Below are 17,278 nucleotides of genomic sequence, written 5' to 3' on the forward strand. Positions count from 1 at the left end.
GCTACAACCCATGGGTTGCAAAGAATTGGACTTAATTTAGCAACTGAGCACACACCCATAATATTCATTTTACATGAAAATTATTTACTCTTAGTTTGTCAGTAGGTGGCACTGTTGGTTAAAGAATGTGTAAGTGTCCAAAATAATTAATAAAGTGGCTTTTTAAATTGTTCATTTCTTCCACCAGTATTTAATCAGGATCTTCTCTGTTCGATACATCATATTGACTAAAATCTTTCCAAGAGCCCAGTTGTCTGGTAAGATAAATTATTAAGGTATTTTAACTTAGGGATCGACAGAGTAAGCAGATCCACCATCTGCTTTTGTAACTAAAGTTTTTTAGAACACAATCATGCCCATTTATTTGCATTTCATCCATGACTGCTTCATAATACAATGGGCAGAGTTGAGTGGTTGCAACAGTGACCATTTTAGGATCACAAGCCCAAAATATCTCTCCTATCTGGCCTTTTAAGAAAAAGCTTGCCAACCCTTGTTTTAATTCCAAAAGATCAAAATGAACTATATATATAGTATATATACATACAGATAAATGAAAGTGAAAGTTGCTCAGTCGTGTCTGATTCTTTGCAACCCCATGGACTATACAGTCCATGGAATTCTCTAAGCCAGAATACAGGAGTGGGTAGCCTTTCCCTTTTCCAAGGGATCTTCCCAATCCAGGGATCAAACCCAGGTCTCCCACATTGCAGGCAGATTCTTTACCAGCTGAGCCACAAGGGAAGCCCATGTGAGTTTTAGTCTATAAAGTGGGTTGAAATAACCTAATTTACAGCAAAAACTAACACAACATCATAAAACAATCATATCCTAATTAAAAAACCAAAAACATAACTATTAGAAAAATCTTATAATTAACATATTAAAGTAATCCTCAAAGATACTTCTGTGTCCTTCTCAAGAGGTACTGGAGGCAGCCTAAAGCAAGTGGGTTGCTGCTTGCTGCTAATAACAAAAAAAGTAGACAAAATAAAGATAACTTTTGAAAAATCTGAAAGAGAATAAACTTAGGCAGAAACCATAGAGAATTTCCTGAGCAGCTGGTAATAATTATGAGTCTGTGGCTTCTTAGCTAACAGTGTCCTCACCCCTTCAAATCTGGGAGTGAAATACTGCGGTCTTCCTGGCTCAGGAGAAGGATGTTTTTGTGTATGCAGGAGTGTTTTGTGCATGGGAGGGACAGAACTGTTCTGTGTTCTGGCTGTGGTGTTCTTATACAAAATCTGTACATATGTTAAAACTTACGGAAGTGTACACCAAAAACAAAGTCAATTTTTACTTTATGTTAACACAGTGGCGGGACTGGGGCCCTTATGATGTCAGGTCTTGACTTTTCACCATTTCTTTTCCATCTCTTGAACAGTTTTTGATACCTTCTTTAGGTTGTATTTACTAGTCCTTGGCAACTTTGGTCTCATATCAATATAATGTCACATCTAGCCTAAGAAAGATAAAGAGCAGGTGGATTCTTTACCACTGTGCCGTCTGGGAAGCCCCAATCATTTATTATAGGTTCTCAAAGGAAATTGTGCCATGAATTGTTTTCTCTAATAAAAATGATCGTCAAAGGAGATATTAAATTGGTGGGAGGTGGGAAGTTGAAAGGTGATCATTTTGAAGGATGATGATTTACACAAGAAATTCTCTTGGCAGGAATATGGTTTGGAGAATCCCAGGAATCTGAAAAAAAAGATTTCCCTGTCACCAAAATTTGAGATTCACGATGGTTTTAGGTGTATCCCTCATGATTTTTCTGTAGCCAGCTAGACTGCTCCACAGGAAGCACAGGCATCTTATCAAATTTAACTCATTCACTAGTGAACTCATGATCTTCCATTCCAAAACCTGCTTCTCATTCTGTATGCGATCCATGTCTTAGTAAATGGGTTCATTTCCTACAGAAACCCACTGTGGATATACCTTCTCTGATTCGCATCCATCCATCAGTCACAGGGTTTAGTTGATTTCTACAATGTCTTTCAAATCAGTTCCTTCTTTTTCTTCCCACTGTAACAGGGATGACTGTTTGACCTATTGCAGTTTTTCCTAAACAGCCTCTGGCGTCACTTACCACCTTCCATGCTGCAAACAAAAGCATTTTCTTAAAATGCAGTGGAATTGCCCCACCCCCTGCACTGCTTAACTATGCTTCAGTGAGGAAAAGGACCCAAATGTTGAATCGCAGGATTGGTGATTTGATGTTTTTGCTCTTTGTATGTTTTGGCATTTTACAATATTCAGTACTGAGTGGATGAAAAAGATTTAGCCCTTTTTGTCACCTACTTGGCACGGTATACAAGCCCTTCAAGACCCCATACGGCCTCCCTGGCTTTGCCTGCTCCCCCTGACTCCCGTGAACACTTTGTAGCCCACGGGCTTACAAAATGAGCTTAACGAAGTCTCTTCTTGGAAGTGCCTTGGAGGTCACAGCAGGAGATAGAGGGCTTTCCTTCACTCAGAAGTGAAGTGAACCCATGCCCTGCCATTTATTTTTTAATATATTGGGGTTCTTCATAATATTTCCTTTGAAGAATACATTTTTGCCTCTAAATAAAAGTTTAACAGTCGTTATCTCAACTAGCCTTAAGAAAGTGTTTTCTGATCTTACCCAGAGCTCTTTCTGTCCTTCTAACTTTCACTTGCTGTTTCTTGTACCACTGATGCTCTTTCCACCTTTAGGTAAACTCTTTCACTTCAAAACTTATCTTTTAGAGTGGGAGGTCAACGTGGGCAGGGTGTTAAATCTTCTGTGAAAATCCTCCCTTATGATGTGAAACTGAGCTAGTCAGTCCTTTCTCTCTGCTCCTCAGCCTCTATCCAGTCACCACATTCACTTACTTCTGTGTTCCATGAGTGTGTATTCCATGTGTCAAGAATTAGATTCCACATGCCTTGGAGCACCTAAACCCATCCACTACAACTGAGCCCTCGCTCTAAAGACTGCAAGCCGCAATCACTGAGTTTGTCTGCTGCAGCTACTGAAACCTGCATGCCCAGAGCTCATGCTCTGCAACAAGAGAAGCCACTGCAGTGGAAGCCTCAGCACCGCAACTAGAGAGTAGCCTCTGCTCACTGCAACTGAAGAAATTCCACGCACGGCAAAGAAGATCTGGGGCAGCCAAAAATAAAATAAATAAATAAAAATTTTAAAAAAGAATTATGCTGAATACTGGGGTGCAAGGTGGTCAGCACACTCACTAGACCTGAGTTAGATCTTCCTGCTTCATGTTTCCATGAAACCCTGTTTCATCTTTTATAGCACTAATCACACTTTGCTTATTTGCCATCCCCTGCTGGTCTGTAAGCAGCATGAGGGAAATGAATTATCTGTCTTCTCATCTCTCCATGCCCAGCGTCTACCACAGTACCTAGAACATAGTAGATGCTCAGACATTATTTATTGAACACTTGCGCTTAAATGGGACACAGTTTGGTAGGGGCGGACATGATAAAGCAGTATATTATCTATTTATTGCACAGGGATGACTGGTGGGAATATGAAAGTGGTAGTGGTCATTTCTACCCTAAGCAGTTCTCATATGATACTGTTTGCTTCTTCAGGCCATTGTTCTTGATATCTCTGGCATTTTTTGATTGAATGTGGGAGAACAAATGAACAATTGCAAATGTTCTGGATAATGTTATCTTTCTACAGAAAACATTGACCTTATTTTTTGGCAGGCAGCTAAAGTAGGGCAGATCAGTTCATTACAGTGAGGGCTGGGCTCATGTGAGTCGGGCTACAAGTTGCTCTGCTGCAGGAAGGGGGACCCCTTCCGGGGTCCGAGAGTGGGCTCCTAACACTCAGAAATGAATTGTCTGAGGAGACACACATGCTGACAAATGAAGAGATGTTATCAGGAAGGGGCACCTGGGCAGAGAACAGGGTAAATGAATCCAGGAGAACCGCTGTGCCACGAGGCTTGCAGTCTCCAGTTTCATGGTGATGGGATTAGCTTTCGGGTTGTCTCTGGCCAATCATTCTGACTCAGGGTCCTTCCTGAATGCATGCATGGCTCGGCCAAGATGGACTCCAGCAAGGAGGATTCTGGGAGGTTGGCAGGATATGTGGCATCTCCTTCTCACACTTCCTGAATTCTTCCAGTTGGTGATGACTTGTTAGTTCCGTGTTCCTTACCAGGACCTCCTATCCTAAAATAACTCATGCAAATGGTCACTGGTGCCTGGCCAGGATGGGCGGTTTCAGTCAGTGTTTCCCCTAATACCTCTGCCTCTAGATTACACTCTTTCTAGGCAGATGTCTTCTATGAGTATCAGTTGAGAGGGATGAGATGTTTCCTAGACTCCCTTCTTCTTGGCAGATGTTCAACTCCAGTTTCTGAGTATTGAAAACACTGTTTTGCATTTTAGACATTTTCTGCTTAGTTGTATAGCCTCTAATCCATGTATCTGAAGAATCAGCAAATATCTGAAACTGAAAACAAGTGTCAAGAGCTAAGTGCCTTTCTGTATCTCCCTTTCTGCTGAGATCTTGGCTCTTCACATCCTGGCTGCTCAAACTCCAGTTGTTCTCTCCACCCCCATGCAATTGCTGACATCTGCTGGTTTCTCTGCCTTTTGACCTCTACTCTTTGCCTTTTGACCTCCACTCCAGTTCTTCCTCTTGTAGATCCCTGGGTGGGTGTTCTCAAGTATTTCTTTTATCATGAAACTAATTTCACTTGAATAATAATCAAACATTACTAATAATACCGGTTTTCAAGAGTCGGTTAATTAAAATGAGAATTTATAGTCAAAATACCATTCTAAAAATGAACAACATAGAGTATTCATCAGAACAAATTAAGAATAAACACAGACGGCTATGTTTCCAAACAGTATAAATGGCTACACATCAGTTTGAGTCAAAAAAACAGTCAAATAAAAGGAGAGTGTGAAAACTCACAGAAATTTATTCTAAAATCCCGAAGTTGACTGTGAAAGTAAAATTTTTATATGTTTAAAAAATTTATAGATTATATGACTTGCAGTTTCATAAAATTATCAATGGATATTCTACCCATGATTTAATATTAAGTAAATTGCTGGGCAACATATTATAAGTGAACAAGGCCCCTGAAAGTCACAGATGTCAGTCACAAAAGTAGACACTTGCTGATGAGTGAAGATTTCAGTGTGATATTCTAGAAGCCCAAGACCATAAACCACTCTTTCTATACACAGCTCTACACACAGAGCTTTGTGTGGAATCTCTTGGGTTCCCATCTGGCACATCCTCTATCACCGGATGTGTAAAATCAGTTCCAACATATGCAAAAAGTTGTACCAATTACTATATTAACAAAAATGGCACAAAAGTGAATTCAACAGGTTATGCATATACATACTTCATTTGCATCTTCAACAAAAACAAAAAGATATTCTAACACTAGAGAAGTGAAAAACACTAGGTACCATGGGCTCTCTTGAGTAAGCATCAGTGTCACACAAAGTTATACAGGAATGGGGAAATATTGCCCAAGAAAAAAATTCTATTTTTAAAAAAGAAACAAGTTTAAGGGAAATCAAGTTCAACATTAGAAACACAAGTCTTTCACATTTCTTTGAAATGTGTGATATCTTCTAACCTGTGATCTTAAACTTCTGTTTCATAAAATCCCAAAAGAAAAAGACAGAAGAAAGTAACACAATAGAGATTATATGAGATCACCATTATTAGAATTATTCTATATAATACTAATTTAAATTTGTCCTCTTATTTACCCTCTCTAGTACTCTTCACTCCATTTCTGAGCTTCCATCTAGTATTAATTTTCTTTCTGCCTGAAGACTATTCCATTCCTCCCAACCTTCCCAACTTATCCAACAATTTTTTTATTATTGCTTTTATATTTTCATATATATATATCTTGTTGATATATATATATATATATCTCCAATATTTTATTATTGGTTTTGTTCATATGGTCAGTGTTTACTTAAATTCCCTCACATAATTGCCTTTTTTGTCAGTCTGGGCTTCCAAGTGGGTAATTTTTCTCCTGCTTGAAGGATACTCTAATATTCCTTTTTTGTATGTCTACTGATAACAAAGTCCTCAAGTTTTTGATTTTAAAGTTTGCTTTATTTCATCTCCATATTTGCCAGCAATAGGTTTCAATCCTTTGGTTGGGGTCCCCCTGGAGAAGGAAATGGCAACCCACTCCAGTATTCTTGCCTGGAACAGCCCATGGACAGAGGAGCCTGGTGGGCTACAGTCCATGGGGTCGCAAAGAGTCGGACATGACTGAGTAACTGAGCATGCATGCAGAAGTCTAGATTGGCAGGTGTTTTTAGTTTCTGTTTGTTTGTTAGCCTCTCTAGTTGCATGTGGCTTAACTTTCAATTATAAAAAGAACTACATTTCTGGTTCTTATAGAAGAAAATTTTAGGCATCATGTATGTTTTGTTATATTTGGGTAAACATAAACTCATTTTCCAAAGTTGGGAGCTGAAGTATATAACTATGGAATCTTCACTCAGGAAAAACCACACTCCTTGCTTACCCTCCCTGATTCAGAACAATTCAAAATGGTATCAATATTCGGAAGTTTAAGAGAAGCAAGAAGTCACAAAATGCAGTCAGGGAAATGGGTTAAATTGTCAACGGACAGACAGTAGCTAAAGCAAAACCCTGGATGTTTACTGCAATTCTGCAGGCTTTAAGAATGGTTCTTTTTCATACATATATATATATATATATATATATATATATATATATATATATATACATACACATCTGTATAACTGAGTGGTTTTGCTGTGCATAAGAAATTAACACTACATTGCACATGAACTATACTTCAATAAATTTTTTTAATGGTTCTTTTTCTTTCCCTCTTACCTTCTTAAACACATTCATTCATTGATTTGTTCTCTCTTTCAACAAGTATTTTCTGAGCTCTGCTTAGTGCTAAGTACTGTAAATCCTGATAAATAAGGCATGGATTCAGTCTTCAAAGAGCTTCCAGTAGAGAAGACGACAGGTACCTAAATACCAGTAACTGACTAAGGCGTCCTAAGATGACCTAAATCAAATCCGGAAGTGAGAAATGGATTTAAGGAACTAGATCTGAAAGACAGAGTGCCTGATAAATTATGGACGGAGGTTTGTGACATTGTACAGGAGACAGAGATCAAGACCATCCCCAAGAAAAAGAAATGCAAAAAAGCAAAATGGCTGTCTGAGGAAGCCTTACAAATAGCTGTGAAAAGAAGAGAAGCGAAAAACAAAGGAGAAAAGGAAAGATTATGCAGAATTCCAAAGAATAGCAAGGAGAGACAAGAAAGCCTTCCTCAGTGATCAGTGCAAAGAAATAGAGGAAAACAACAGAATGGGAAAGACTAGAGATCTCTCCAAGAAAATTAGAGATACCAAGGGAACATTTCATGCAAAGATGGGCTCAATAAAGGACAGAAATGGTATGGACAGAAGCAGGAGATATTAAGAAGAGGTGGCAAGAATACACAGAAGAACTATACAAAAAAGATCTTCACGACCCAGATAATCACGATGGTGTGATCACTCACCTAGAGCCAGACATCCTGGAATGTGAAGGCAAGTGGGCCTTAGGAAGCATCCCTACGAACAAAGCTAGTGGAGGTGATGGAATTCCAGTTGAGCTATTTCAAATCCTAAAAGATGATGTTGTGAAAGTGCTGCACTCAATATGTCAGCAAATTTGCAAAACTCAGCAGTGGCCCCAGGACTGGAAAAGGTCAGTTTTCATTCCAATCCCAAAGAAAGGCAATGCCAAAGAACGCTCAAACCAGAGCACCATTGCACTCATCTCACATGCTAGTAAAGTAATGCTCAAAATTCTCCAAGCCAGGCTTCAGCAATACGTGAACCGTGAACTTCCAGATGTTCAGGCTGGTTTTAGAGAAGGCAGAGGAACCAGAGATCAGATTGCCAACATCTGCTGGATCATCGAAAAAGCAAGAGAGGTCCAGAAAAACATCTGCTTTATTGACTATGCCAAAGCCTTTGACTGTGTGGATCACAATAAAGTGTGGAAAATTCTTCAAGAGATGGGAATACCAGACCACCTGACGTGCCTCTTAAGAAACCTGTATGTAGGTCAGGAAGCAACAGTTAGAACTGGACATGGAACAACAGACTGGTTCCAAATAGGAAAAGGAGTACGTCAAGGCTGTATACTATCACCCTGCTTATTTAACTCATATACAGAGTACATCATGAGAAACGCTGAGCTGGAAGAAGCACAAGCTGGAATCAAGATTGCCAGGAGAAATGTCAATAACCTCAGATATGCAGATGACACCACCCTTATGGCAGAAAGTGAAGAAGAACTAAAGAGCCTCTTGATGAAAGTGAAAGAGGAGAGTGAAAAAGTTGGCTTAAAGCTCAACATTCAGAAAACTAAGATCATGGCATCTGGTCCCATCACTTCATGGCAAATAGATGGGGAAACAGTGGCTGACTATTTTTTGGGGCTCCAAAATCACTGCAGATGGTGACTGCAGCCATGAAATTAAAAGACACTTACTCCTTGGAAGGAAAGTTATGACCAACCTAGACAGCATATTAAAAAGCAGAGACATTACTTTGCAGACAAAGGTCCATCTAGTCAAGGCTGTGGTTTTTCCAGTAGTCATGTATGGATATGAGAGTTGGACTATAATAAAGAAAGCTGAGCACCAAAGAACTGATGCTTTTGAACTGTGGTGTTGGAGAAGACTCTTGAGAGTCCTTTGGACAGCAAGGAGACCAAACCAGTCCATCCTAAAGGAAATCAGTCCTGAATATTCATTGGAAGGACTGATGCTGAAGCTGAAACTCCAATACTTTGGCCACCTGATGCAAAGAACTGACTCATTTGAAAAGACCCTGATGCTGGGGAAGATGAGGGCAGGAGGGGAAGGGGATGACAGAGGATGAGATGGTTGGATGGCATTGCTGACTCAATGGACATGAGTTTGGGTAAACTCCGGGAGTTGGTGATGGACAGGGAGGCCTGGCTTGTTGCAGGGGGTCGCAAAGAGTTGGACACAACTGAGCGACTGAACTGTACTGAATAGATGCATAGAGAAAAATCTTTCCCAGTCGAAAGGAGTGAAAGATTACTCTGGGGATGTCAGGAGGTGGGGGAGGAAAAATAATCAGGAAAACATTTGTTTCTCCAGTAGGCAACATTTGAGCTATACCTTTAAGCAGAGAAAGAATTTGGTCATGCTTAGTTGGTGATAAGTGACAGGCGGCAAATTTTCCTGGGAGGTATTGTCCAAGAAATCATAGAGAAGTACTACATTCAGACTGAATTACAGGTGCAAAGGGGTTGCAAGAAATAAGAGTAAATGCCAAACTACAGACGCCTTGAATGCCAGGCTAAGGAGTTGTGTTTGATACAGGTGTTTCAGCTAAAGCATGCCTTGAGCGTTTCTTCAGGCAGGTGAGGGAACCGCCTCACCATCATCAGGGACCAGCTCTGTGCCAGGCCCGTTGTCAGGTGCTTTATACACAATCTCATTAAATGTTCTTATCAGACTACGAGGTAGGCATCGGGACCCTGACGTGGCGAAGGTGCCCCCACCCCTCATCTTCCGCGGCTCCACGTTGTCTTTTCAGGACTGTGTTAAGGGCATGAGTTGGGGTGTCAGATTGAACTTCAAGGCAGATTCTTACATACCTCAGAAGTGTGCGTAACTGGTAGAAGATCCCACAGCTAGTGAGGGTGGAACCGAGGCAGCCGCCAGAAGCCGTCCCTCTGGCTGGACACCAGGCCAGCTCCGGGAGACCAGCGCACGCCCCGCCCCGTCGCACGGGATTGGCCGCCGGAGCCCGGCCAGGCGAGGGGGCGGGGCCGTAAGCGGGGTCCCGGGACTCGCCGGGGACCCGGAGGCTGCAGGCCGAGTCTGGGCTGAGCTGCTCCCGGGCTGCCCGCGCGAGCGCTCCTTTCCAGCATGTTGTGGCGGGGCGGCCAGGCGCTCCGGCGCTTCTCCACCGGTCGGGTGAGTTCGCCCGGGCGAGCGTCCCGGCCCTCACCCGGGGGCTGCTTTCCAGATCCGGGGCGGGCCGGGCGGCGGGGCTAGGGTGGGCAGCTGTTTACTTTGCAAGACAACGGTTTGTTTTGTTTGTTTGCTTTTCAAACTGGGAGAGTGGAGGTAAAGGTCCTGGGAGGGTCCCGAATGGGCTTGTCGAAAGAGCCATTGTCCTCTAGCGGGACGGGCTGAGGATGTCTGGCTGGGATTGACAGGGTGGAAACAATCACTCGTCCAGGGGCACAGAATCGGCTTCTTTTCCGTTTTCATTTCAACGCTGAGACCCCTGCCTGGTTACGAGATGGAGCGGAGGTCCAGGGCCGAGTCCACCTCTTGGAGGAGAGTGGCATCAAGCCGACCGGGTCCTCCTCAGCAACCCGACAGGTGTCAGCGCTCCCAATGGGCATGCAGGGCCCATTCACACAATGGCAGTCCCAGACGGTGACTGCCAGCTCATTATTCCGGAGCTGCAGATGGCAAGCTTTCTACGATTACCAGGCGCTGCAGAAGCAGCCACCCTGGAATACTGGTAAACAATGCTGCAAGATCCAAGCCCTGGCCCGCCCTGCGCCTTGGAATTGCATCAGCTTCTCCAGTGATGAAATGAAGGACACGTTGCATGTGGCGCTGACTTCAGCACTTCGGGGGGTCTGGGGAAGAGATTCATCTATGCATCTAGGCAGAGTCCAAGCTGTTTGGGGAAGAAAACAGATCCATCCCATGTACCTCATCTCTTTTATAGGAAGTGCATGTTTGCTGTGTTATAAAAGAATTGGCATTTTGATTCCTCTTCTCTGCTAGAGTCATATGTGCATGTGTACCTATCCAAATATAAAAAAAAAAAAATCCTTGGAGCAGAGAGGTCTTGAGTAGCATCCAGAACTGGCCAAAAGTTGCATAAATGGGAAAGCTTTGGTCTCCCAGATGGCCACAAGTAATGAGAATTCACTTTATCCCATGCTGCCAGTTCTAGTTAGTTTTGTAATAAGGAGAAAGAGACCTGCTATGGCAAAGACTTTGCTGTTTTTCCTCTGCGGTGCTCTGGACTCCTCCTTAGCTCTCTCTTGCTACGTGGCGCATGGGAATCTTGAATGGCATAGAGAGCAAGGGGCTTGTGTTTGCCTGTTTCATTGGCCTCCTCTGTCAACACCTTTGATTGTCTTTTTTGGAGAGCAGACAGGATTCCTAAAGGATGAAAAGATATCAATAGTGGGATTACATAAACTTTCAGTAATAAAAGATGAACATTCCAGGTAGCAGACGGCATAAACAAAAACACCCAAGTGGGGGAGCACCAGGCGTGCTCCGAGGTCAGGTGCCTGAGTCTGTCTCCAGGAATACATGTGGGAGAGCTGTGCCATATGGCTAGGGAGAAGGCAAGTTTTTCAGTGGCCAAAAGGAGGACCTGGAATATTAGGTGATGCATTTGAGATGTTTTACTCTATAGAAAATGGAGATTCATCCTTTAGACTGTATTCTATCAGAATTGTTTGAAATCAAACATGGCTGGTAGGAGTGCAAAATGGTACAGTCACTTTGGACAACTGACCTTTTTTTTTTTATAAAGTTACATACACCCATGCCATGACCCAGCAATTGCCCTCAGAGGTATTTACCCAAGAGAAATGAAACCTTCTGTTCATAGGATATCTATTTAAGGATGCTTGTTATTGTGCAGTCACTCAGTCATGTCGGACTCCCTGCGACCCCATGGACTGCAGCATTCCAGGCTTCCCAGTCCTGTCCTGGATGTTTACAGAGGCTTTCTTCATAATTATCAATTTAAATGTCTTTCAATTGGTGTCAAGATAAGCAAACTGTGGTATATCTATCCATATGGTGGACTCTTACTCAGAAAAAAAAAAGTAATGAACTATCGATAAAAACAATAGGGATGAAGCTCAAATATGTATGCTAAATGTAAGAAGACACACCCAAAGTGTTTCGTATTTATATGGGTCCCCAGGTGGTTCAGTGGTAAAGAATCCACCTGCCAGTACAGGAGACGTGGGTTCAATCCCTGGATCAGGAAGATCCCCTCAGGCAACCCACTGCAGTGTTCTCGCCTGGAAAATCGCATGGACAGAGGAGCCTAGCAGGCTAGAGTCCGTGGTGTTGCAAAGAGCTGGACACAAATGAGCAAGTGGGCACATTCATGTCACATTCATCTGACACTTTGGAGAGAGAGAACTATAGTGATGGAAAAAAAAGACCAGTGATTATCAGCGGTTGGAGTTAGGGGGAGGGAGTGACTGTAAAGGGACAAGAAGGGAATTTGGCGAGATGATGGAATTGTTCTATATCTTGATTGTGGCAGGGGTTACATGACTGTGTCTGTCCAAACTCACAGAATTTTACACTGTAAGTGGTGTTTTATTGTATATACATTGTACCTTCATCTTAAAAAAAATTTTTTTTAATCACACAATGCTTTTGAGTTTGTATTAAACCAGCATGAAGGAAGAATGAAAAAAAATCTCTCAGAATTTAATAAAATCCAAGGAGAAAATTTACTTAAAATACTTCCTGGCATAATTAATTCTCTGTCTTAAAGAAATGGACTTACAGTTATTTAATGATCTCAGCTTAATGATATGGCTGGATCTTTTTAGATAGTGCAACTATATCTAGCAATAAAACCCTTGTCAATGAGCTATTATTGTCCACCTCCAGTATCTTGCCTGGCTGACTGCTTCTTAATTTCTCCCAGTGGCAGGGGCTATTTAGGCCTTTTGTTACTTAGCTCCTCTGCCAGTGTCTGAGACAGCCTGGCTGGTGCTCTGGGTTCGGGACTTGGGGTTACTTTATGATCCATTTCAGGAGGACCCCTCCCTGCTTCTTGGAACCAAGTACTGACTTTACATCCTAGATCTAGCAACTAGGTCCTTAACTTGTTTCCTTATTGCATGACCCTCTGCTTTGGTGTCTAGTTTAATTTAGGACCCTCAAATTCAACTTCAAACCACATTAAATTATATATTATGTACTGAGCACTTGGTCTAAATCCTGAAGAAATGATAATAAATACCATTAGTCTAGGACTTTATATGCACCAGGCAGTTATAAATGCTTTGCATATACTCATTTAGTCTGCATAACATCTCAGTGAGGTAAGTAATATTAATATGCCCTTTAATATGCCCATTTTACAAAGCAGGAAATAGACACAGAGAAGTTAAAAAACTTTTTCAGTCTCATAGCCAAAAAGGAAGAAAAAAAAGAAGAGATAAATAGTCCCTGCTTTCAAAGAGTTCATAGATTACTAGGACAAATGATTAAACTTGCCTTTAGGTAAAGAATAATAATGGAACAGAAATACAAATGGGGAGTAAAATATGAAAAGGCATTCAGCCAAATTAGGACAGGGACTCTTCTGGTTGCCTTTAGCGTAGGAATCCCAAACAAAAATGCCCACAGAGCCCACACAGGTAAGACGAATGAAGCATTTGGGCTGGACTGAGTAAACCACATTCAGAGTTGAAGGACGGCATCCTCTGGTCAGCTCCAGCTGACCATTGCCACGTGGGAATGTTGATCATGGTTGACAAGCCTCCTGATTTTTAAAGAGAAGTCAGAAATTCTACCTGCTAATGCAAAACCTCCCAAAAATCTTATCACAGTTCTTTTACAAATGCTCTGTGGGCCAAATATAATCCTCTTCTCAGGTCACTGATTTGCAACCCCTACCATGCAACAGGGGGCTTCCCTGATAGCTCAGTTGTTAAAGAATACTCCTGCAATGCAGGAAACCCCGATTCAATTCCTGGGTGAGGAAGATCCCCTGGAGAAGGGATAGGCTACCCACTCCAGTATTCTTGGGCTTCCCTGGTGGCTCAGCTGGGAAAGAATCCACCTGCAATGTGGGAGACCTGAGTTCTATCTCTGGGTTGGGAAGATCCCCTGGAGAAGGGAAAGTCTACCCAGTCCAGTATTCTGGCCTGGAGAATTGCATGAACCGTACAGTCTATGGGGTCGCAAAGAGTCAGACACGACTGAGTGACTTGCACTTCACTTCACTTCACTTCACCACACAATAGTCCTGTACAGATGTGAGTTGGATAATGAAGAAGGCTGAGTGCCCAAGATTTGATGATTTTGAACTATGGTGCTTGAGAAGACTCTTGAGAGTCCTTTGGACAGTAAGATTAATTCAGTCAATCCTAAAGGAAATCAGCCCTAAATATTCATTGGATGGACTGTTGCTGAAGCTCTAATACTTTGGCCACTTGATGCCAAGGGCCAACTCTTTGGAAAAGACCCTGGTGCTGGGAAAGAGTGAGGGCAGGAGGAGAAGGAGACGACAGAGGATGAGATGGTTGGATGGCATCACCGATTCAATGGACATGAGTTTGACCAAACTCCAGGAGATAGTGAAGGACAGGGAAGCCTGGTGTGCTGCTGTCCTTGGGGTCGCAAAGGGTTGGACACGACTGAGCGACTGAACAACAACAGCAACCGCACACTGTGCCTCAGTTCAGTGCACTTCAGTTCAGCCACTCAGTCGTGTCTGACTCTTTGCGACCCCATGAACCGCAGCACGCCAGGCCTCCCTGTCCGTCACCAACTCCCGGAGTTTACTCACACCCATGCCTATCGAGTTGGTGATGCCATCCAGCCATCTCATCCTCTGTTGTCCCCTTCTCCTCCTGCCCCCAATCCCTCCCAGCATCAGGGTCGTTTCCAATGAGTCAACTCTTCGCATGAGGTGGCCAAAGTATTGGAGTTTCAGCTTCAGCATCAGTGTGCCTAGAGCATGGCAAATGCCCAAAACATGCCTGTTGAACAGATCTCGCACACTGTCAGGCGCGATCTGGGAAACCACGTGCCAGATAGTCCCTTAAGAGTCACGTATCTCACTGTCTCAGAAAAATTTATTTTGTTTTATTCTTTTGTGAAAATGGTCCTTTCCCATTATCATTGGGAAAACTGCCAGTTCTCACAATTTCTAACATAGGCAGCTTTGACCTTATTTTACACTCTGCACAAATGGTTTTATTAAGAACGGCTTTGGATTAGCTCAGACTCTTAGCACTGTGCCTTTAAGTTTTCTGTAGAAGACTGTGTTTTTTTTTCAACCATTGGAGCATAATGAGTTCATATTAACTTGCTTCCCAAGAGAGTTTCACCAGGATGTGGATAGCCGCAGGAATGCAATATTTGATATTAATCGTTTAAGAAGCAAAAGCCCTATACCCTGCAAAAGGCTCTTCTAATGCAGAAGATTATCTCAAGGGAATTCCAGGATAATAGTACTTGTCACCCAGATTTAGAAATACCGTGGATCATTTTATGCCCCCTTCTTCTTTCTCACCAATGTAACAGATTCTGCTGGTCTCCCCATTTTTATTTTAAGGATTTTATTTTATTCAAGAGTAGATGTCATCCATCGCCTTTAAAAAATGTGAACCTCGGCTCTCTAACCCAGTTTTGCTGACAACACTGTACATTGATACCATGCTTCCTTGTTGTAAAGTCAAATTTTAGTGGTACATCCTCTCATGCTTCTGCAAACCCTAATAAATTCCAACTATGACAAACAAACAGAACAAGTACTGACAGTATCTTAAAGAATGTCCTCTGGTCACCAGCCCTCACCCTTTAACAGATGATAACTGTCTCCCATGTCAGGACCACCGTGGTAATCCATTAGAAAGTCTGATGAAACTGTATCCCATTAGGGACCTGTCAAACTATTGCCAAATTTTTCTTAAAAAAAAAAGAAAAGATGGGAGGAGGAAGACCATCAACACAGGAAAGCAATAGAAGTACATCTGCTGAAGTGAAATAAATCTGAGTTTGAATCCTGCCTTTACTCATTATTATTATTATTATTATTATTATCATTATTATCTGTGGCCAGGTTACTTCCCTGAGCCCTGTTTTCTCATTTGTAAAATGGATCACAGTGAGTCTTAACGATGTATGATAAGGATTTGATACATTTTTTTAATTAGTGAAAGGGGTTTAATGCAGTGCCTGCCTCATGGTATCCTCCCATAGGAAAGGTTCATTATCATCATTTTTATTTGCCTGAGTATTACTTGTAGTATAATAATAATACTAGCTGACATTTCAGCTCAGTTCAGTTCAGTCGCTCAGTTGTGTCCAACTCTTTGCGACCCCATGGACTGCAGCATGTCCTGTCCATCGCCAACTCCCGGAGTTTACTCAAACTCCAGTCCATCGAGTTGGTGATGCCATCCAACCTGTTGTCCCATTCTCCTCCTGCCTTCAATCTTTCCCAGCATCAGGGTCTTTTCAAATGAGTCAGTTCTTCGCATCAGGTGGCCAAAGTATTGGAGTTTCAGCTTCAGCATCAGTCCTTCCAGTGAATATTCAGGACTGATTTCCTTTAGGATGGACTGGTTGGATCTCCTTGCAGTCCAAGGGACTCTCAAGAGTCTTCTCCAACACCACAGTTCAAAAGCATCAATTCTTTGGCACTCAGCTTTTTTATAGTCCAACTCTCACATCCATACACGACTACTGGAAAAACCATAGCCTTGATTAGACGGACCTTTGTCTGCAAAGTAATGTCTCTGCTTTTTAATATGCTGTCTAGGTTGGTCATAGCTTTTCTTCGAAGGAGCAATTGTCTTTTGATTTCATGGCTACAGTCACCATATGCAGTGGTTTTGGAGCCTGAAAAAATAAAGTCTGTCACTGTTTCCACTGTTTCCCCATCTATTTGCCATGAAGTGATGGGACCAGGTGTCATGATCTTCATTTTTTGAATGTTGAGCTTTAAGCCAGCTTTTTCACTCTCCTCTTTCACTTTCATCAAGAGGCTTTTTAGTTCCTCTTCACTTTCTGCCATAACGGTGATGTCATCTGCATATCTGAGGTTATTGACATTTCTCCTGGCAATCTTGATTCCAGCTTGTGCTTCTTCCAGCCCAGTGTTTCTCATGATGTACTCTGCATATAAGTTAAACAAGCAGGGTGACAATATACAGCCTTGACATCCTCCTTTCCCAATTTGGAACCAGTCTGTTGTTCCACGTCCCGTTCTAACTTGCTTCTTGACCTGCATACAGATTTCTCAGGAGGCAAATCAGGTGGTCCCGTATTCCCATCTCTTTCAGAATTTTCCACAGTTTGTTGTGACCCACACAGTCAAAGGCTGTTGGCGTAATCAATAAGGCAAAAGTAGATGTTTTTCTGGAACTCTCTTGCTTTTTCGATGATTCAACAGATGTTGGCAATTTGATCTCTGGTTCCTCTGCCTTTTCTAAATCCAGCTTGAACATCTGGA

General features: G+C 42.3%; 1 protein-coding gene across 1 annotated transcript in view; it reads left to right on the forward strand.

The window, feature by feature from the left end:
• The first annotated feature begins 9,844 nt into the window (after positions 1–9,844).
• ALDH1L2 (aldehyde dehydrogenase 1 family member L2) overlaps positions 9,845–17,278 on the forward strand; it is a 59,705-nt gene continuing 52,271 nt past the window's right edge. The window contains exon 1 of the mRNA XM_043881192.1: positions 9,845–9,993. Within this exon, the coding sequence (XP_043737127.1) occupies positions 9,946–9,993 (48 nt within the window). The 5' untranslated portion in view covers positions 9,845–9,945. The remainder of the gene's footprint in view (positions 9,994–17,278) is intronic.

The sequence above is a fragment of the Cervus elaphus genome, chromosome 22, assembly GCF_910594005.1.
Source record: "Cervus elaphus chromosome 22, mCerEla1.1, whole genome shotgun sequence".
Classification (NCBI taxonomy): domain Eukaryota; kingdom Metazoa; phylum Chordata; class Mammalia; order Artiodactyla; family Cervidae; genus Cervus; species Cervus elaphus.